The 21,478-nt window shown below is 49.4% G+C and overlaps 3 protein-coding genes across 4 annotated transcripts; all 3 read left to right on the top strand.

Annotated features, from left to right (window-relative positions):
- Positions 1 to 5,333: 5,333 nt before the first annotated feature.
- LOC124674355 (protein PHOSPHATE-INDUCED 1 homolog) lies at positions 5,334 to 6,355 on the top strand. 2 transcript variants are annotated; one of them, XM_047210405.1, is made up of 2 exons: positions 5,334 to 5,685; positions 5,728 to 6,355. In XM_047210405.1, exons 1-2 carry the CDS (start codon positions 5,387 to 5,389, stop codon positions 6,353 to 6,355), a joined length of 927 nt encoding a protein of 308 aa, XP_047066361.1. In that variant the 5' UTR covers positions 5,334 to 5,386. The 2 variants fall into 2 exon arrangements, with proteins under 2 accessions (XP_047066361.1, XP_047066352.1); XM_047210396.1 differs by having other exon boundaries at positions 5,334 to 6,355.
- A 4,236-nt stretch (positions 6,356 to 10,591) lies between these two features.
- Positions 10,592 to 11,536, top strand: LOC124708869 (protein EXORDIUM-like 2). Its single transcript, XM_047240511.1, has one exon. It carries the CDS (start codon positions 10,592 to 10,594, stop codon positions 11,534 to 11,536), a length of 945 nt encoding a protein of 314 aa, XP_047096467.1.
- A 2,017-nt stretch (positions 11,537 to 13,553) lies between these two features.
- Positions 13,554 to 20,730, top strand: LOC124674346 (serine/threonine-protein phosphatase 2A activator-like). Its single transcript, XM_047210386.1, has 2 exons — positions 13,554 to 14,739; positions 20,428 to 20,730. Exons 1-2 carry the CDS (start codon positions 13,574 to 13,576, stop codon positions 20,435 to 20,437), a joined length of 1,176 nt encoding a protein of 391 aa, XP_047066342.1. The 5' UTR covers positions 13,554 to 13,573; the 3' UTR covers positions 20,438 to 20,730.
- Positions 20,731 to 21,478: the final 748 nt, after the last annotated feature.

Here is a 21,478-nt window from a genome sequence, read left to right as displayed (position 1 = left end):
AAAGCATGTTGGGTGAACAAATTACGATCGGGCAATTGACAAATAGAGAGAGCATAACAATGAACATACATGTCATGATAAGTATAGTGAGATTTAATTGGGCATTACGACAAAGTACATAGACCGCCATCCAACCGCATCTATGCCTAAAAAGTCCACCTTCGAGGTTATCATCCGAACCCCTTCCAGTATTAAGTTGCAAAGCAACGGACAATTGCATTAAGTATGGTGCGTAATGTAATCAATAACTACATCCTCGGACATAGCATCAATGTTTTATCCCTAGTGGCAACAAGCACAACACAACCTTAGAACTTTCTGTCACCGTCCCGGTGTCAATGCAGGCATGAACCCACTATCGAGCATAAATACTCCCTCTTGGAGTTAAGAGCAAAAACTTGGCCGTAGCCTCTACTAATAACGGAGAGCATGCAAGATCATAAACAACACATATGTAATAACTTGATAATTAACATAACATGGTATTCTCTATCCATCGGATCCCGACAAACACAACATAGAGTATTACGGATAGATGATCTTGATCATGTTAGGCAGCTCACAAGATCCAACAATGAAGCACAATGAGGAGAAGACAACCATCTAGCTACTGCTATGGACCCATAGTCCAGGGGTGAACTACTCACTCATCACTCCGGAGGCGACCATGGCGGTGTAGAGTCCTCCGGGAGCTGAATCCCCTCTCCGGCAGGGTGCCGGAGGAGATCTCCGTGAATCCCCCGAGATGGGATTGGCAGCGGCGGCGTCTCCGGAAGGTTTTCCGTATCGTGGTTCTTCGCATCGTGGGTTTCGCGACGGAGGCTTTAAGTAGGCGGAAGGGCAACGTGGGGGCCACACGGGGCCCCACACTACAGGTCGGCGCGGCCAAGACCTGGGCCGCGCCGCCCTATAGTGGCGGCCCCTCGTGGCCCCACTTCGACTCCCCTTCGGTCTTCTGGAAGCTTCGTGGCAAAATAGGACCCTGGGTCTTGATTTCCTCCAATTCCGAGAATATTTCGTTACTAGGATTTCTGAAACCAAAAACAGCGTAGAACAAAGAATCGGCTCTTCGGCATCTTGTTAATAGGTTAGTTCCAGAAAATGCACGAATATGACATAAAGTGTGCATAAAACATGTAGGTATCATCAATAATATGGCATGGATCATAAGAAATTATCGATACGTTGGAGACGTATCAGTCATTCATCCAAACTTCTCACAATGAGCGACCTCTTAGGGCTTCCATCAGACACCGACAGCGAGGGCAAGTCTCCAGGATGGCGCCATTGGTGGGACAGAGTCCGGACACCCAGCAGCGGCGATGATTCCACGCCGTCGGACAGCGCCGAGGAGGAGGAGGAGGAGGAGGCCCAGGAGGCCGAGGCCGAGGAGGAGGAAGAGGTTGAGGAGGCGGCGGCAGCCCGGGCGAAGGCGCAGCCGGCGAGCTCCGTCGATGACGAGGAGGACACAAGTTCCTCCGATGCGTCGAATGACACCGCCTATTCGAAAGAGGTGACGAGCAGGAAGCGCCAAGGTGAGGACGACGAGGCAGGGCCATCAAAGAAGAAGTAGTTTAAATTTTTATGTGTAAATTTGTTTATATTTTTTGAAGTTTTTATATGTAATTTGTGTATGTTGCACCGCTCAGCGTTCTTTAACCTACACATTTCTTCTATATACTAAATAAAAAAGAAGTATTTTAAAGTTTAGGGCCGACGTGGGGGTGACACGGTTGGGGAACAACATCTCCCAAACACGGCACGAATGAAACACGTCCCCCAAATACTCGATCCGGATGTGTTTGAAGGACGGTTGATGACCCGACTAGAGATGCTCTAAAGGTTGCATGGAGGATCTACATGAACTATAGAGAATCTACGGATTATTGGTTTTGTCTAGCTAGGGGTTGTCGGCCGGTGCATGTGTATAAACTCTTGCCTTCCAAAACGTTGGAAAATAAACGGAGCCGGCCACGTGGTACTTTGCAAAGTTTGACCGAACTATAACTACTGTGTGCGTGCTGACGTGGTAGTCAGCTGAGCATTAGCTAGACCCTTAGTTAATATCTTTCTCGTCCCCGCTCCCGTCGCCCCCCTCCCCCCGCCCCACACCCCGTTGCACCTCCCCCTAGGCGGGCGGCTGGGGCGCCTCCTCTTCCCCCACCAAGATCTGCCCCCTCCTCCTTCCCCTGCCACCATCATCGGTGGGAGCCGCCGGGAAAAGCCTCGGTGGTACTGGTGGCGGCGGATCTCCGTTCCCCCGTGCGTTTGGAGGGCCCGATGGGGCGGGTTCCGTCCTTGCGGAGAGGAGGCTCACCGGCTCCATCCCGAACGGGCGCATATCTGGCCGTTGGGGGCCATGTGGGCGGCAGACGGCGATGTTGGCCCTGGCCGGCGCTACCATGGCCTTGCTCGATGGGTGGCAGGGGGCTGGATGCAGCCTCGGCCAGATCTGGGCTTATGGTCCTAGATCTGGGCCTGGCAGGGCCCAGCCATATCCTCTCGATCGGAGGGTGGCCAGGGGTGCGCGGCTGCGTGCCGGGTGCGCCACCTCCGCTGCCTCTCGTCGGTTGCATTCGGGATGGTTCAGGGCCAGGCGGGGCTGGACCTGACCCTGGTCGTTCGAGGTTGTCAGAGCTCTGTGCTTCTGCGAACTCCGGCAGTCCTTCGTCGTTGCGGGCGACATTCTGGAGTCGATGGGGTGACGTCTTGCTAGCTATCTGGGACGAGGTCCTTGGGCCGGCTTAGTACTGCAGCTACTCCGACGACTACGGTATGTTCTCCATCCGACCAATTTGGTCGTGCTTGTGCAAGTGCGCTTGCGCGCTGGGGATGGCGGACATCGTGATGCCGCTAATCTAGGGTCATGGACGTCTAGATCTGGGTCTGGCCAGAACCTGCCAGCCAGCATGTTTTCCTGCGGATGAGTCTAGTTGGGGCTAGCTCATAGTGCTACTTAGGTTGGAGGCGCGGCAGTGATCTCTGCCTTGTTCGCTCTACGTCCTCGCGATGGCGTCCGGAAGTTCTAACTAGGTTTGGACCTCGGCGAAAGCAGCGCATGGCTCTAGCCTGTGCCGGTGACGGCGTCACCTGCGGGTGTCGTTCCCGTGTTGAAGGCGTCCCGATGATGGCCCCCCTGTTTGAAATGATCGACTCCATCCCTCCACCTCAATCTGCTACCCTTGGAAGCCTCGGTTCGTGTAAGCTTCTCTGGTAGTGTCTTGTGGAGCATCGTGTGACCTCTCGCTGGTGTGCAGCCCTCTCGCAACGTTGGCCTGACTGCTTTTAGACGGTTTGGTGCGGTAGTCGATTTCCTTCCTAGCGCCTTGGGGGGCTTTGCTAGGTCGGCGTCTGGTTGTATCTCTTGCCGGTGTGCCTATCCCAACGCCAGGGGATGATAGTGTGTTTGGATGTAGTTTGGTCTGGGCCTAGCCCCATCTCCATGTGTGGTGGTTGTCGGGTCTGGGTGAAAACTTTGCAGGACCTCTGCCTCTACCGATGATGATGACGCATTCTTGCGCCATTCACCTTTTTGGAGGCATCACCGCAAGACCCCCGCTCCTTTGGTTCCTCAAGATCTGCTAGGTGGCCGGCCCATCGTTGAGTTTCTCCTTGAGTTGCAGGCTTGGTGCGGTGAAGGTTTGTTGGCGTGGACACGGTCGTGATCGCGTCGGTGCAACAGAAGACAAGGCTCCCTCTTCATGGATCAAATGATCCTTCGGCTTACTTTTCTGTGTTGTCTTTTGTTGTGGTTTGCGGTGTACGCTTGGCGCGTGTGTATTGTAACACATGGTGTAACTCCTAGCCGGTTGATGGATTCATTAATTTAAAGTCGGACTCGTTTCGAGGCTTTACGTCTAAAAAGTTAATATCTTTTGCTCGGGTGAGCTGAGAACAAACACTGGTGTACAACGGAGCCTAGAGACAACATGTTTGGAAGGTCAATATTTACATGCTTATCTGCTTGTAAAATAACGGACCAGAGATACTTGACATTTTTTTTGGTTTGGTTGCTCAATCGACTTATGGATTAGTATTGGATTATGACTCCTATTAACTGCATTCTTCCGAGTCAAATTTGGCAGCCAGATGGATCCAATCATGAGAGATTTGCCCCCCACATCTCAAACACAATGAAACCAAGATTATTAAAAAAGGAAATAACTCGATGTATAGGTTATTAAGGACTTTGACATGGACTACTTCACGTCAATCTATACACAAATGGTTGCACATGAAAACATTTGTATACTATGAAAAGTAATCACGGCAAATGCGTTGATAAGATTTAAAGGTAGTATATATAGATGGCTTCGCCTTATCAAATGGACAGACTTGAAAATGCTTGATGCATTAAGAGCAACTGTAATGGATCCTGTAAAAATAGTCAAACCCCTAAAATAACTGATTTTTAAACTTTTAGTCGAACAAATACCAATTCCCGATTCGGTATCGGTTGACCCATAAACTTTTAAAGGACACCAAGAATCCACATTGGAGAACTTTCTTTGTTCAGTTTTGAAGCCAAAATTCCCAATGCCCTTAAAAACGATCAACGATTTTGAGGACAATTTTACAACGCATCCGTTCCATTTTGTTGTGGGACTCGCTGGACTTTCGACAAAATCTAGCTAAATTTGGTCGCGCCGGCCAAAATTTAGCATCAGTTCACATTTGGATCTCGTCCCCGTCATACATACTAGTTCCCGCTCGCCTTCGCCACAGATAACCCGTCTCCATCGCGGCTAGGGGCAGGGCCGCGCGGGAGGACACAGGCGGCAGCACGGGCAGGTGGGCCCATATATGTGGCAGATTTACATTTACATCCTATCTTACAGAGGGAGCTCGTAGAAAACTGTGAACCCCTTTTTCGGTGCAACTTATACTTGTTTTTAAGGGCAAGTTTTAGGAATATGTTGAAGATGCTTTAAGACCGACATATTGGTTTGGAGATAAAGCTTCGTTAAACATAAAGGGAAAATAATCGAGAATATATACTAGATACATTTAAATTTTGACAAATCTCGTACAACCTTTATAGGATGGGCATTCTAAACTCTAGAGTAAAACCAACTGGTGAGTACATTAGTGTGTTTTCCTTTCGCAAAAAAAAATTGATTTGTAACATTAGAACTTGGTTCTTTCGGCACAGTAAACGGCTAGTTTAGCATCTGTACTTAACAGTCTACCTGCCACGTGTGATCTAATGGAAACTCTGGGGCCTTCTAGGCCCTTATCTTGTTCAAAAAAAAAAAAAAAAAAACATTAAGCACCGGGCTGACCTATATAAACAGGTCCTCGTTTGCCTTTGCTCCCCACGCACTTACAAACAACACCATTGCAAGAACCTTCTTCCAAAATCTAAACCCCTCCCCTTCTTCCCCAAATGGCCAAGCAAAACCTCCTCATCCTGCTACTAATGGTGCTTGCCACAAACATGGCAGCCGCGTCAGTTACCACCAGGAAGCTCATGTTCCTGGTCCAGCCCCAGCCCAACCAACTCACGTACCACAACGGCTCCGTGCTGCATGGGGACATCCCCGTCTCCGTCCTCTGGTACGGCCGCTTCACGGCGGCGCAGAAGGCCATCGTCTCCGACTTCCTGGTCTTCCTCTACGCCGCGCCGAGGGCGGCCCCGGCGCCGTCTGTCTCCCAGTGGTGGAGCAGCATCCACCAGCTGTATCTGTCCAAGGCGGCGGCCACCGTTGGCAAGAGTGGAGGACAGAGCACAGGCGTTGCCAAGATCGCGCGGGTGGTCCTGTCCGGCCAGGTCTCCGACGAGGCGTGCTCGTTGGGAAAGAGCCTGAAGCTGTCCCAGCTCCCGGCGCTGGCGGCCAGGGCAAGGCCTGCGAAGGGCGGCATCGCGCTGGTGCTGACGGCGCAGGACGTGGCCGTGGAGGGCTTCTGCATGAGCCGGTGCGGGCGGCACGGGCCCGTGGACGCGAAGGCCGACACAGCGTACGTCTGGGCAGGAAACTCGGCGACGCAGTGCCCCGGGCAGTGCGCGTGGCCGTTCCACCAACCGGCGTACGGGCCCCAGTCGACGCCGCTGGCGCCGCCGAACGGCGACGTGGGCATGGACGGGCTGGTGATCAACGTGGCCAGCATGGTGGCCGGCGCGGTGACCAACCCGTTCGGCGACGGGTTCTACCAGGGCGACCGCGCCGCGCCGCTGGAGGCCGCCACGGCGTGCCCGGGGGTGTACGGCAAGGGCGCGTACCCTGGGTATGCCGGCCAGCTGTTGGTGGACTCGGCCACCGGGGCGAGCTACAACGCCCACGGCGCGCACGGCCGGAAATATCTGCTCCCGGCACTGTTCGACCCCGCCACGTCCGCCTGCTCCACGCTAGTGTAGTGGTACACTGCCGGGACGGTGGTGCCGTGCCGTGCCGTGCCAGTGACAAGTGACCCTGCCGCTGCCCATCTTAGCCAAGATCGTACCGTCGTGTACATGCTGCTTCTAGTAGTTACGGTAGTGCATATATGCGTAAATATTTCGCAGGTTGTGTTTGGGTATTCTCGTGCTAAATAAATAAGTACTCCGTACTCCACATGTAAAATGTAAATCATGCGCACTTCATCTAAATCGGTGTGTTGTACTTAGGGTTGAAAATGAAAGGGAAACTTTCCATCCGTTTCCGAAGAAAAAGGGAATGGAGGGCCAAATACGAAAAAGGAAGCGACATTTGGAGGAAAAGAAACGGAAATGGCAAAATCATAAAAGGAAACGGAAAAGAAAACGAGGGAGCCCTTTCCGACAGAAAGGGAAACGGCAGAGGAAATTCCGGAAAAATAAATACGAAAAGTTTCCGAAAATATAACCTAGAGAGGCTCATGCATTTAGTAGACCTACATTTACACATGAAACCAGGCTTAGCCACGTATCAAGTCCACTAATTACTCTAACCGTAATTACTTTGTATAACTGTGTGTGCATGCAGCTGTTAAACTATGTGTATTAATTTATGTTGAATTACCGCTTGTCGAAGTTAAGTGATATATCTTGTCTTATTGTCTTTTTATTTATGTGTGTCTTTCGGTCTACTAATCAAGGTATTATGCCGCATTGTGTTGTGGCAAATATCCGTTTTCGTAATGTATCCGCTACGTATCCGTTCTGTATTCATATCCGATGATTTCCGTTTTCATATTCGTTTCCGGAGTTTTCGATTCCATTTTCGATTCCGACAAGATAGAGGGAAACAAAAACGATAAAGCATGTTTTCGTCCGTTTCCGTTTTATTTTTAACCCTAGTTGTACTACTAATAGTATTTTGTAACATTTTGATTGGTTTGAACGGTACGGTTTAGAAGCGGAGGCACGTGACTGAACTTGGAACTTGGCGATGCTTATCATCACCATCGAACCCTATCCTACTCGACACTCGTCCTAGTATTAGGGTCCGACGTGTTCGAACTCCACGTTGCCGTACCGGAGAGCAGGGCGTGCGTCGGTCAGCATGTGACACGTAAGGCACGATTGGATGATTATGCGGCACCGCACGTGTGACTGAGTCGTGTCTCATAATGTCGACAAACAAGAGGCAGTATGTTTTCTCAACCAAAAAAATAAACAAGATGCAGCAGTATTTTAGTTTTTGTTTTTTGAGACGATGCAGTATGTTAGTTAGACAGGCTATGCTGGCCTGGGCTGTGATGGGCTATACTCTGGTGGGCCTTACGAACTCTAGGAGGGATACAACTTTTAAATGGGCTCTATGTTACAGGAAGAAGTTCATAAACGGGTCATTCATATTCTGTTGTGAAAGACCGGCATGAGATACATTGGCCGAAGCTCTTTTTCTTTTCAAAACAAGGATCCTCACACGGTCACCGAGTTTCATTACAAACTCAAGTATCTCACAGAGTCACGGTTCTTACACGACCCATAGCAGACTTGAACAGATAGCAAGACAAGCCATGTGATCTATCCAACAAAACGAAAAGACCAACATAAATGTACCGACATCCACCACACTATCGATCCTATTAAGAATCCTAATTCTTATCACCAACCAACAAAAGAAATCTTTGATCCTCAAAGTTTTCTTGAGAGTCCACATAACTTTGTAAGGGAAGTTGAATTTTTTGGCTACCAAAAACATAATACTTCAATTTGACAGAAAACACACACCATTTAGTTAATAACCATGACACGTACTCTATTTGGTTTGTTAGTTAATTTCACTTGGCTACAAACATCTAACAATTCCGGCCACATTTCTTTAGTTTCCTCTCTCAAAAATCTACTACATCTCAGAAAATCAAAACCTTTAGTAAAGACATTGTAGCATAGATTGTATAGACGGGAAACTTCGACAGAGCGGTTGATGGCCGATTCAACTGTCCTCCCGAACTAAAGTTTTTCTACCATCACCTAGCACTCTCTTGCTGTCTTGCAGCAACTGTAGAAGGTATCTTTGATTGACACTACCCCGGACCAAAAATGAGAATGTGAAGGACTTCGTTTGCAATGAGTAAAGTACTTTTCCTCGGATACTTAGCTCTAACCAACTCTTACGAGAGGCCATCTTTTTCAAACCTCGCAATATTTTTACATAGAAGGCTAACATTCTTGAGGTGCAGATCTGTACTAAGGCCAACCTCTCTAGCAAACACATCAGGATTTTCAGAGTAGTTGAAATCAACTTCATCCTTAGGGTATTCATCTTCTTCCATGCTGCCAATCTTGCCTCGGTAATTTCTTAGCATGTATTGGAACATTCATGCCAGCATTCCTCATCTTTTCCGCTTCTAGTTCTGCATGTAATCTTATATCAAGTTCATGCATACTGACCGGAGATAACTTCCTCATGACAAAGGTTGTCTTGACTACTGGTAAAATCTTTGTTTTGCTGAATCTTCTTGTTATTGTCAGTTTCCTCATCTTGGTAACACATTGGTCCTAGCTAGTGCCATTGAACACCGAAAAAAGGAAGCCGATCTAGTGCGAACATTACACAATTTTAATGTCCGCGCGGTGGTGTGTGCGCGCGACTCACCTAGTTATGGTGGTGACTTTTAGAAGGTGTGGGCCTATGGCAACTTACACACATTGCAGGAAAACAGTTGCCATGCACCATACACAATTCCATGGTTGTGGACGTGTTGGCTCCGAGAGACTGAAATTCTAATGAACACTGAATATATTTTTCGACAAAAACTAGTGGCACGGAGTTAATTTTGTTCTGTTTTTGGGCAGTAGTGTAAGGATGACATAATAGCTTTACCTTCATCAACTCTAAGAATTGCACCCCACGAACCATTGCCATTTTCTTCTGAAAAACTAGCATCAACATTGAGCTTGGTCAACTCTACATCTTCTTTATTCGGCAATTCATTTAATTATTTTTCCATTTCTTTTGCTTGTCCATCGCCCACCTGAAAGACAAACTTTGTGTACTGGTAATTGTCTAACTCACTAATTGTTTACAGTGCAAATTAATGATATTTTCATGTTGCGCTAATTGGAAATTAGTGGTGTTTTGCATCGATTTTTTTCATGCTTCAAAAGTTCGCCCGATCTCAAATTTTTTCGTCCCCTTCCATTGTTGCAGTTCCATACTTCCATTATCCATCCACGACAATCTCTCACCGGTAATTATACATCTATGGACTGCTCTTATGAAAAGAAAACACGGACCGAGTCTTACATTGCAGCACGCATGGTGGAAATAAAAAAAAATGTGGATTTCGGTTGGATGATATCCTTAATTGACACATATTGATCTAATATGAGTATATCTAAATGTATTTTGCTGTGTAAATACATATGAATCTAGCCAAATCTTGGAACGAGGGAGCATGTAGCTCCTCGGACTGATTCAGAAATAGCAAAACAAAATACTAGCATTTGATTATTCTGTGAAAACATGCATGATGAGAATGTAGAGAAGTTTTGTCTTGTACATTCTCCTGCCTCTAGTTTTGGAGAATAAAGTAGAACGAGACCACTTGTGCGCCGACGGTATAGCTTAATCCATCTTTGAACGCCCATAAAGTATTTGCAATGAACCAATCGGCCGGACTTGCATCCCGGTCACAACTCACAACACAGGACCCTCTCGCACAGCTTGCGTTCAGCAGCCAGCCATGAAAATTGTTGCGACCACGTTGTGAACCAAGTGGCACACAGACATTCTTCCAATCCTACACCTACGGATTGCTCTTACGGAATATGCTTACGGATGCAACGTGGCCACGTTAATTTGAAGTGATCTGGTGTGGTTGATCCTAAAAATGCGGATGCCAGCCTGTGGTTCATTGCCACCTCAGTCCGTAAGCTAATCCGTACGAAATTGTGCCCGTAAGTGTAGCATTACTCATCTCCAGTGTCTCTCTGCAACGTACGACGACTCGAATCCAAAACCGCGGAGCGGGATGCATGCACACGCGCGACATGGCTTTCTTTAACTCCTTTGACGCGCCAAAACATCACACCACCTCCATCACGTCGTCGTCTTTACCACCCATACGCTCCCGAGCTTGCTATTTAAGCCCACCGCGAACGTGATCGACGAACGTACCAAACATACACAAGCTTAACGCACATCGATCACAGCTAGCTCGTTGATCTCTCTCGCCAATCTCCATGGATGAGTCCAGGAGGGCGTCGTTCCTGCCACTTCTCTGCCTCTTCTTCCTCCTTGTCGCCGCCGCGGCGCCCGGGTGTGCGGCGTACAACCCGCGCATGCTGTTCCTGGTGAAGCCCGACCCGATCGTGCTCCAGGACCACCACGGCACGCTGCTCACGGGGAACCTCACCGTCAACATCCTCTACTACGGCCGCTTCGCCCCGTCGCAGCGCGCCATCGTCGCCGACTTCGTCCGCTCGGTCTCTGCGCCGGCGCCCCGTGCCGCCCAGGCCGGCCCGTCCGTGGCGTCCTGGTGGCGCGTCACCTCGCTGTACCGCGGCGGGGGCGCGCGCCTGATTCTCGGCCGGCAGCTCCTCGACGAGCGCATGTCGCTCGGCCGGTCCCTCTCGCTGGAGAACGTCACGGCGCTGGCGAAGGCCGCGGGGCACCACCGCGACGCCATCACGGCCGTTCTCACGGCGCCCGACGTCCTCGTGGACCCCTTCTGCATGTTCCGGTGCGGCGTCCACGACCACGCAAGCGCCGGCGCGCACGGCAGAGCGCGGTATACCTACCTGTGGGCGGGCAACCCGGCCAAGCAGTGCCCGGGCCAGTGCGCGTGGCCGTTCGCGAGGCCCGTGTACGGGCCACCGATGCCGCCGCTCGTGTCGCCGAGCGGCGACGTCGGCATGGACGGCGTGGTGATCAGCCTCGCCGCGCTGCTCGCCGGCACGGTGACCAACCCCTACGGGGACGGGTACTACCAGGGCGACTTGGGCATGGAGGCCGCGACGGCGTGCACCGGCATCTTCGGCAGCGGCGCTTACCCCGGCTACCCGGGGACGCTACTCAAGGATCCTGCCACCGGCGCGAGCTACAACGCCGTCGGGCTGGGCGGGAGGAAGTACCTGCTCCCGGCGCTGTGGGACCCGACGACGTCCAAGTGCAGGACGCTTGTGTAGGTGCTGTGAGCTCGTGACGACGCGCGTGAGACCAAGGAGGCAAAACGGATGCTATAGCACTCTAGATGCATGACATCGCGAAGAGAAATAAATGACTCATTTATTTATTTCCTGTTCCTTGTAATACTTCACTGTGTTTTGCATGTACTTGTCTCGTTTGATCCGTACTTAACGTAATTTGTTCTTTGAGCAGGAGAGGTTGTATTGTACTCTGTGAGTTTCATGCATTGTAGGATGATGCCAACCTTAAGGCTCCTTCGATTTATAGGATTTATGTAGGAATTGTGTAGGATTTAGATCCTAAGAGATTTTTTCTACACTAGTTATTTGATTCATAGGAATATATCATATAGGAAATAATTTTATAGGCATCTTGTAGTGCAAATCTTATAGAAAAAAAATAAGGTCATACATTATGGAAAATTCCTTTGTCGCAATCAAAGAAAACTCATCTTCTCATAGGATTCAACTAGGAATGACATCTTAATCCTATGTTTTTCATATTCCTATGATTTTCCTATCCTATGAATCAAAGGAGCCCTAATGAATTTTTCCGATGCACGTTCTACTCTGGCGTGCTTCTGGAAATATTGGATGTTTTGGCTTTTCGACTCCATGGACCATGTGTGATTATTGCTAGCTAGTGTTGTTGTTTGACTTGTTTCATAATGCAAAATATGCTAAAAACATCCATGTTTCATTTCTTTCTGGATATAAAATGTGAGATCTATACAAATCAAGAAATTACATATGCAAAACATACTAGGTCAAACTTTACATCTGCAAAACTCACATTAGTTTTAGGATGTAGATGTTAAATTTTCTTTTCTACGTACTAGGTCAAACTTTGCATACCTTGACAATCAAAACTAATACGCACTTCTATATTTTAGCACAACGGAAGTATGTCTTTCACGTTTAGAACTCGACACCGGAACAACAACACGTCGAATAAAACTGTCAAATACTCGCACGAGGAAACAAACGTTCATGCAACGTAAGGTTCTCTCCCTCCACCGACGCTAGCCTCCAACTTTGTCGTCATCCGCTCGCCTCCTCTGTTCCCCCCCTCTAGAGAGCCCTCACCCACAAGCATTGGCGAATCTTAGGGGTTATTTGGTTCAGGGATATTCTCAAGTGGCTAGAGGTAGCCACTGAATAAGTGGTTGCCAACTAGTTGGTTTAGAGTGTGAGAGAGGATAGGAATAACCAGTTTCTACAAATATTCATTCAAAACGGTGGCTCTAGCCCTCCACTAAAATGTGCCAGACGAGGCTAACCATTTCTAGTTCCCGTCAATAGCCTCATCGGAAAAGGTTTTTCACGCGGATTTCACCCCCTCGCCGATCCGTGAAAGAAAGGAAACCCCCAACATACAAACATACAATTTTCATATGCAATTTCACAAAACTCTTAGTGGTTGCCATTTGTTTATAACCGATGGTTCATAAATTCTAATTGTGAAACAAATATTTCTGCCGCAAGCATGGGGTATCATCTAGTTATATATATGAAGGCTGTCATTGACTACTAATTAGGTACTTGGAGAGGTCAAGTGGACATATATAATTTGATTATCCCAATTGAGAAGGTCGGATAATCCGCGGAAAATAGCGGATACTATCCGTTGCCATATCCATCGGATATCGGCACATGCAATATCCATATCCGCGTCCATATATGTTGCATTTGAAAAATTGTACTCTCTCCGTCCCATGAATATTTGAAAGGAAATTATGTGTACCATTTACCTCCCTACTTTGAGTACACCACAGCCCAGTTTTCTTTTGACATACTGTACTACATTCAGCCCAGTACACTGGAAGTACCGGAGGAGCCTTGCCACCCAGAGAGGCATACATATTCCACGTATCATCCCAGCCCAACAGAGGAGAGGAAACCATTTCCGCCGTGACGGACGCAACTCCTCTTCTCCAGCGTCAGTCAGTCAGTGCCTTCCCCGAGTCACCCACCCCTCCTCACCGACCCAAACCAGCCGTCTGCGATCCCCCGCCGCCGCCGCCGTCGCCGGCAGTCATGTCCAACCCCGATTCGACCTCGTCTTCCACCCCGCCTCCCTCCCACGCCGCCCACATCCACACCCCGCTCTGCCGTTCCTGCGGCGCGCCCGCCGCGGCGCCCACCCCCGCCCCCTGGTCCGGGGACTCCCCGCCGCCCGCCTACCGCCCCATCCGCATGCCCGCCATAAACGCGCCCACCAACACCGCCGCCATCGTCCTCTCCCCGGTCCCGCAGCCCCTCCCGGTACCCGCCGCCGCGCCGCCCTTCGCCTTCCACCCACCCACCAAACGCATCACCTCCCCCGACGACATCGCCCGCTTCCACGCCTCCACCCACGGCCGCCACTTCCTCGGCTTCGTCGCCTCGCTCTCCGCCTCCGTCCACGGCCGCAAGCTCTCCGACCCGCTCCCGTCCCCGCCCTCCCCCGCGGTCTCCGCGCTCCTCGACCTCATCTCCGCGCTCTCCGCCTTCGTCGCCTCCACCCCGCCGCTCCCACACAGCTCCCGCTACGGCAACCCCGCCTTCCGCCTCTGGCACGAGAAGCTCGCCCACTCCGTCAACGACCTCATCTCCCCAATAATCGCCACCGCCACCGCCGCGTCCCCGTCAACCCTCGCCGGCGCCGAGGTCGAGCTCGCGCCGTACCTGCTCGACTCCTTCGGCAACGGCTCCCGCATCGACTACGGCACGGGGCACGAGACCAACTTCACCGCCTTCCTCTACTGCCTGGCGCGCCTCGGGCTCATCGCCGAGGACGATTTCCCCGCCGTCGTGCTGCGGGTGTTCGCTGCCTACCTCGACCTCATGCGCACGCTGCAGGACACCTACCTGCTGGAGCCTGCGGGGTCGCACGGCGTGTGGGGGCTAGACGATTACCATTTCCTGCCCTTTGTGTTCGGGGCTGCGCAGCTCATCGATCACAAGTACATGAAGCCCAAGTCCATCCACAACCCAGACATCTTGGAAAACTTCTCCAAGGAGTACATGTACCTGGCGTGTGTCATGTACGTTAAAAAGGTGAAGAAGGGGCCCTTCGCCGAGCATTCGCCCATGTTGGATGATATCAGCGGCGTGCCGCACTGGAAGAAGGTCAACAGTGGGCTGCTCAAGATGTACAAGGCTGAAGTGCTGGAGAAGGTGCCCATCATGCAGCATTTCCTCTTTGGGTCGCTCATCAAATGGTATGGATCCTGAACGAACATTCTTTAGTTACGGTGTAATATATGTGATGCCTATTATTGGATATTGTTAGCCGGCGCAACACAAGGGTATGGGAAACTACTATCGAGGAAATGGATGAGCGATTAGTTAGTGCTTCAGTTTTCTTCCTCGAGTAAGCTTGAAATTAGCATAGTGAATTCGAGGGTGGAGCAACTTCTCGTAAGGGGCCCCATAGTCATAGAAGCAAGACATATTTCGGGCACGATATTATGTGCCACCTATCTCGACAGAATATCAACTATAATGAGAACTGAAATTTTTGGATCCATATGCATATTTTGAGTGAGTAGGAACAAAGTAGCAACTGAAAGTTCTTGAAGAAAATGCAACGATTAATCTGCACGACATTGTTAGTTGTTTCGTTGGAACACAAGTGTATGAGAAACTATTATTGAGGAAATGGATGAGAGATTAGTTAGTGCTTCAGTTTTCTTCCCCGAGTAAGCTTGAAATTAGCATAGTGAATTTGAGGGTGGAACAAGTTCTAGTAAGGGACCCCATAGTCATAGAAGCAAGACATATTTTGGGCACGATATTATGTGCTACCTATCTCAACAGAATATCAACTATAATGAGAACTGAAAATTTTGGATCCATATGCATATTTTGAGTGCTATGATATTAGTAGGAACAAAGTAGCAACTGAAAGTTCTCGAGGAAAATGCAACGATTAATCTGCACGACATTGTTTAGTTGTTTCGTTGGAACACAAATTTGTGCACATGTGCTGTAATGTCTAGGTATTATATTATATTGTCTTTAGATAGCTTCTGATTGAAATTATGTTGTTAAAAACTAGAATGAACCTCAATCAATCAAATTGTGATCTGACTTTGGTCAATCTTAGGGCGATTTGGCGAATTAGTTAAAAGTCAGGAATCATGTGAACCTACAGATATGACTGAGCTATATCAGGCAGTAAATGGATGTCAATACTTCTTGATTAGCACCTAATATATGTCTTTGGAAGTGGTTTTTGTTAATCCAGCAGCCTTTTTTGATTCTTTAGATGCAATGCACTGTTGGAAGGAGACAATTCCTATGTTTAAATATCTAACTCCATTTGAAAAAACAAACTGTTATGCTAAAATTTCTGCTCTTTCAGGCTGCACTTACCATTTATTTTGTTATGAAAAAAGAGTTGACAAAAGAAGTTTAGCATTTTTGCCAGTCATGTGAAATCTCTTCTTTGGCATTTTAATGGAACTTTTAATACATTTCTATCGATTTTCTGTTGGGAGAAGTACAATTTTCCTGTTGCGGTTATAGGAAATACGCTATGAAGACGTTTTCAATTTGCTAGTATGTCCTCAAGAGCGTGGAATAAGCCACCACAATACCAAACTAAGCCTTATATATCTGTCCTGTCATGAAAGAAATCTCAGCTAGCAATCACCTCTCAGATACTTTCTAGCGCGTGCTTCAGTTGATAGCATGAGTTAATGCAACATACGGAGAAATAGTCGACTAGTCTTACCGTTTTTGTCTGTCTTGGACCTCCATGGTCGTATCGTTGATCATCTTAGCTTGTTGTCATGATTATTAAGATCAATCTGGCCATTTCATGGTCAGATTTTGCATTTCTAACACTACCGCAGCTGAATTTGTTATTTTCGTTTCTCAAGCTGTGAGTTGAACATGTTAGATGCAAGCTATGTCTCTATACCCAATTGGGCTATGAATTGGGCCCTTAGTACTGCAATTTTTCTGTCATGTTGGATGTATGTATGTCTACTAAATTATTTCCAGAACTTCTTAGAACAAATAGCATTGGTTTTTCGATGTTGGGTGCACAGGTTGCACAAAAAACTCAGGGCAAACTCAGGTCACATAAACTTTCTGGAGATTCTGCATTCTTCACCATTGGTCTGCCTCCAGTTAACTGGGATGCGCATATTGCACATTAGTACCGCTTGGGACTGCATCAGTAGTCAGATGACAACAGTACAACAATAAAGTTCTTCTGTGATGTGGTCAATTTAACATACGTACATATGTGAACACAGTGAAAAGAACCACTGGGGGAAAGGGTTAGAAACTGCTTAGCTCCGCAGCATGTTGGCATGTTAAGTTATTGACACCTTCAATGCCCCCAAGTCAAAGTACTCTCTGGTCTCTAGTACAGTATACTAGACCGAGGGAAGATAGACTTTTTGTGCCATGTGATTAGAGAGAAACATTTTTGTGCTAGTTTAGTGTGTGAAGTTTTTTTACTGACTCTTTACCGCAATAAATCCTCCATTTGTGATGGATTCCCATTACTTGGGCTATGGTAGAGGGCGCGGGTATCATAGAGACCTCAGCCTGTAAGTAGCTAACTCAATTTGAGAAAGGAACTGTCATGCTAAAATTTCTGCTCTTTCAGGCTGCACTTACTATTTTGTTATGAAAAAAGTGTTGACAAAAGAGGTTTTATATTTGTGCCAGTCATTTGAAATCTCATCTTTAGCATTTTAATACATTATTGTCGATTACTTCTGCTGGAAGAAGTACAATTTTGCTGTTGCGTTTATAGGAAATACGCTATGAAGATGTTCTCAATTTGCTATTATGTCCTCAAGAAAGAAGAAACCGTGTAATAAGCCACCACAATACCAAAGTAAGCCTTATATATATGTCCTATCATGAAAGAAAATTCAGCTAGCGATCGATGCCCAGATACTTTCTGGCACGTGCTTTAGTTGATAACATGAGTTGGTGCAAGAAATGGAGAAAATAGTCTAATAGTCTTATCATTTCTCTCTGTCTTGAGGCCTATAGATGAATTGATTGCAAGTAGAAGCTTGTTTTCATGCTATCATGCACCAGAAGTTCTCGTGCAACCGGTGCACCTGGTGTTCAAAACCCATGATAGAAGTTATATAAAAAGATTCTAGAAATAATTGAATACATTGACACAATATATATCTACAATGTCACAAAGTTTTTCATAAATTTAACTCACAGCCGGAGAAACAAAAAAGGCATCATGCCATGCACAATAGTTGATTCTAATTGGGGTCTGAATTGTACTGTTAACACTACCGCAGCTGAATTTTGTTATTTTCGTTTCTCAAGCTGTGAGTTCAATATGTTAGATGTATGCTATTTCTCTATACCCAATTGAGCTATGAATTGGGCCTGTTAAGAGCATCTCCACCGGCGCTCCCCAAATAGGCGCCGGCACAGCATCCCTTCATTTGGGGATGGTGTTCCCACACCAGCGCCCCCCCCCCCCCAATACGGCAGCCCCCAATAGAAATTCATATGTAAATAACATTTGAAAAATGAAATTCATACGAATATTGACTAGTTTTATACAAAACTGACTCGAATTTAAACTAAAAACTAAAAAAGAAAAACTAGTGGCGTGCATCGAAGGCGCTGAAGTCGAGGTTGTCCGAGTTGCTGCCTCCGTCATCGGAGAGGGAGCTGAAGGACCAGTCGTCCTCCTCCTTTGGCGCCGGCAGCTCAGATGGACCGGGGAGGTCAACGAAGTTCTCGCTGTGGTCCTTGGCGGACCACACTGCTGCCTGCCGCGGGTCCAGCGTGATCTGCTGGTAGTCCTTGTCGATGGAGTGGCGGCCGATGGTGATGTGGTGACCGGGGAAGTCCTCCGTGTCATCACTGCCACGGAGGGCCGCCTGCGCCTCCATCTCCCACCACCTCTTCTTCGCCGGCGGAGGTAGTGCCGAGCCTGCGGCGTCCTCCTCCTTGGGGCGGTAGCGTTGAACCGTCCCTGTCGTCCTTCGAGCCGTAGCCGAAGATGTGCGCCTTGTCCCGTCGCTGATGACGATGCCGCCCAAAGGAGGCATGTGCAAGGCCGAGCCGTGCGGCAGCTGGCGATCGACGATCCGGTGCGCGAGCTCCAAGACGTCGTCGTCCTTGCCGGCGGCCTCTACAGAGGCGGCGCTGCCGGCGCCATGCACTCCGCTTGCGGGTAGTACAGCGGGACGTGCGGGGGGTCGCCGTGGATGGGCTAGCGGTAGCCGTACTCCGTCAGCGTCGCGACCTTGCCAGACCCGTCGGCCAACGCGGTTGAAATGCCAGCGTCGCAGCCGGCCGAATGCGCGAGCTCGATGGCGTGCTCCTCTTCAAAGCGCAGCGACCACGCCGGGATGGTGAGCGCGTTCGCCGGCTGGCTTTTGTTGGCCGGCGACATGTGCGCCTGCCCCTCCGCGATGAGGGGGCGGCGGCGGCACGGTGTAGCCGGTGTTGGACATGTGCCACCCATGCGGCAGCTTGAACTGCAGCGGCACGGGGATGCGCTGGCAGTAGAGGATGTCGGCCTCGTCGTAGGTCAGTTGTAGCGACCGGAGCCCACCGCCTCCGTCGCTGCCGCCGGCCTCGGCATTGTGTGCCATCGTAATGTGTTTGCGGCGGTGGGTGTGTCGCGTGGCGTCTGCGAGATTGGTGGTCGCGGCGACTAAGGTTGGAAGACGGGGGATAAGACGAGAGGAGTGCGTCGGTGCAGGTTTAAGGGCGGCGGCGGACGCGCATTGAAGGCGCGTGGGGGAGGTGGGTGGTCGCCGCTTGGCCAGTTGCCGTCCTCGTCGCCGCTTCGGTTTTCGACGGAGTGGTTGACGCTGACAACCGGCACGCGTCATTTTCAATGCGACCCGTCGCTTCGAGTCGCTGCCAAGACGGCCCCACCTGCGAAAACCGTCATGTCGCGAGGCGCCGGCGCCCGATTCGCGCCCTTCGCGAAGGGGCTGGCACGGGGTTGCCAGCGCTTCTATTGGACTCGAAAACGCGCCGGTGCGAGCCCATTTTGGCCGCTGGCCCCCAAAAAGCTATTGGGGCCGCTATGGGCGCCCCGGTGGAGATGCTCTAATACTGCAATTTTTCTGTCATGTTGTGTGTATGCTATGACTCTACTAAATTATTTCCACAACTTGTCAGAACAAGTAGGGTGGGTTACTCTACTAAATTATTTCCACAACTTTTCAGAACAAGTAGGATGGGTTTTTGACGATGGGTGCAGGGGCACAAAAAACTCAGGTCACACAGACTTTCTGGAGATTCTGTATTCTTGGCCATTGTTCTACCTCCAGTTAATTGGGATGCACATATTGCACATTGGTACCGCCTGGGTACTTCTTCAGTAGTGAGATGACAACGGTAGAACAATAAGGTCGTGTATTATCTTCTGTGATGTGGTCAATTTAACTTACGTACTTATGCGAACACAGTGAAAAGAACCACCGAAAAAGGTTTTAAAACTGCTTAGCTCCACAGCATGTTGGCATATTGACACCTTCAAGGCTCCCAAGTCACAGTACTCTCGGAAGATAGACTTAATGTGCCATGTGATTGGAGAGAAACATTTTAGTGCGAATTAAGGGCGTGAAGTATTTTTACTGACTGACTCTTTATCGTAATAAATCCTCTATTTGTGATGGATTCCCGTTGCTTGCGCTATGGTAGAAGGGACGGTTGCTCTTTTCGTAGTCATACAGACCTCTCAAATGTCTGAAGTACAAAACTAGTACTGTTTGTACACGTTGGTAAGGACCACCCGTTACAGTTGTGTCTTTTTTGCTTTCTACTTGATCACCGGAGTTGTGCTCGTACGTTTCTAACTGTATCATACATTAATGTTGTCTTCAACATTTTGGGCCATGTGATATTGTGATGTGGCATCAGGTCTCTGTTCGAATTTTTTTCAGGGAGGATTGAGCCTGATTATCTCTTTGCGTCGAGGCCAGTCTCCAGGACACGCACCATGCCCTGCAAGCAACCAAGTACCCCTCCTCTGTGATGCAAAGACTGATGTACAGCGATGCTGCTCCATGCCAGCAGAATACAGGACGCCTATAGATGTTCACTTTCTATCTATAGCGCAATGGGCTGCTGGTTACGAGATGTGTGCTTTCTGCAGCTAGTGCAGTGTAGTGTTTTCATCATCACGCTGCTATCTATGTTGCTTGAATTCTTGGACCTGTCCCTATTCGCCGTGAATTTCCTGAGGACAAGCTAGTAGTATGTAGCAGTACCATTGAATAACGCCCTGCGTTGGAGAGTGAATAAAATGAACCTGGCGGCATGTGATCTCACCTCAACTCAGCATTTGATTGGTCCAGCAGTGCGTGCGGGGCCCATTGCTAAAGGCAGCCTTTTTGGTATACGGTAGGTAAATATAGAACATACTAGTACATATACGTGTGGGGCCCACCTATGGAGATAGACTAAATTATTTGGGATGGGTGCTGCTTGCGCAGTGGTGCAAGGAGCTCGCGGAGAAGCTCGCCGACGCTAGCTGCTCGCGCAGTTCCCGCTGGTGTCCCGGAGCGAAGACCCGGCGGCTTCTCGCGGAACCTCAAGCATCGCCAGCTCTGTGGCCGTTCTCCGCACCTTCGAGACACTACTCCCGGCTGCCGAGGATGTCGACTGTCGAGCTCGTCGCCCGCGTCATCGCCAACAACGTCTGCCAGGAGCAGCTCGCGTCCGGGCTGCTGTCCAGGCGGATGGTGGGGCTCGTCGAGCTCGACTCGCCGGTGCCGAGGAACTGGTCCCGGCGCCCTAGGACCTGGCGGCTGCAGGGGACTGGTCCTCTGCTTCTCCTACATCAGAGCAGAGCACTTATGGCGGCGGTGGATTCCATCTCTTCCTCCGCCGTACGGGACCTCCACCACGCCATGGATCCTCCTTGGATCTCACCCAGTGCAGATTGAAGCTCGACCTGGATCCGCAGCTGCGAACACGATCTCCACGGTGCCA

Source organism: Lolium rigidum, chromosome 1 (genome assembly GCF_022539505.1).
Source record: "Lolium rigidum isolate FL_2022 chromosome 1, APGP_CSIRO_Lrig_0.1, whole genome shotgun sequence".
NCBI lineage: Eukaryota > Viridiplantae > Streptophyta > Magnoliopsida > Poales > Poaceae > Lolium > Lolium rigidum.
Note: the sequence above shows the minus strand (reverse complement) of the source record. Positions and strands in the feature narration are given on the sequence as shown.

Coding starts and splice junctions, on each gene's coding strand:
- LOC124674355 (XM_047210396.1), top strand. CDS start 5,387: ATGGCCAAGCAAAACCTCCTCATCCTGCTACTAATGGTGCTTGCCACA.
- LOC124708869 (XM_047240511.1), top strand. CDS start 10,592: ATGGATGAGTCCAGGAGGGCGTCGTTCCTGCCACTTCTCTGCCTCTTC.
- LOC124674346 (XM_047210386.1), top strand. CDS start 13,574: ATGTCCAACCCCGATTCGACCTCGTCTTCCACCCCGCCTCCCTCCCAC.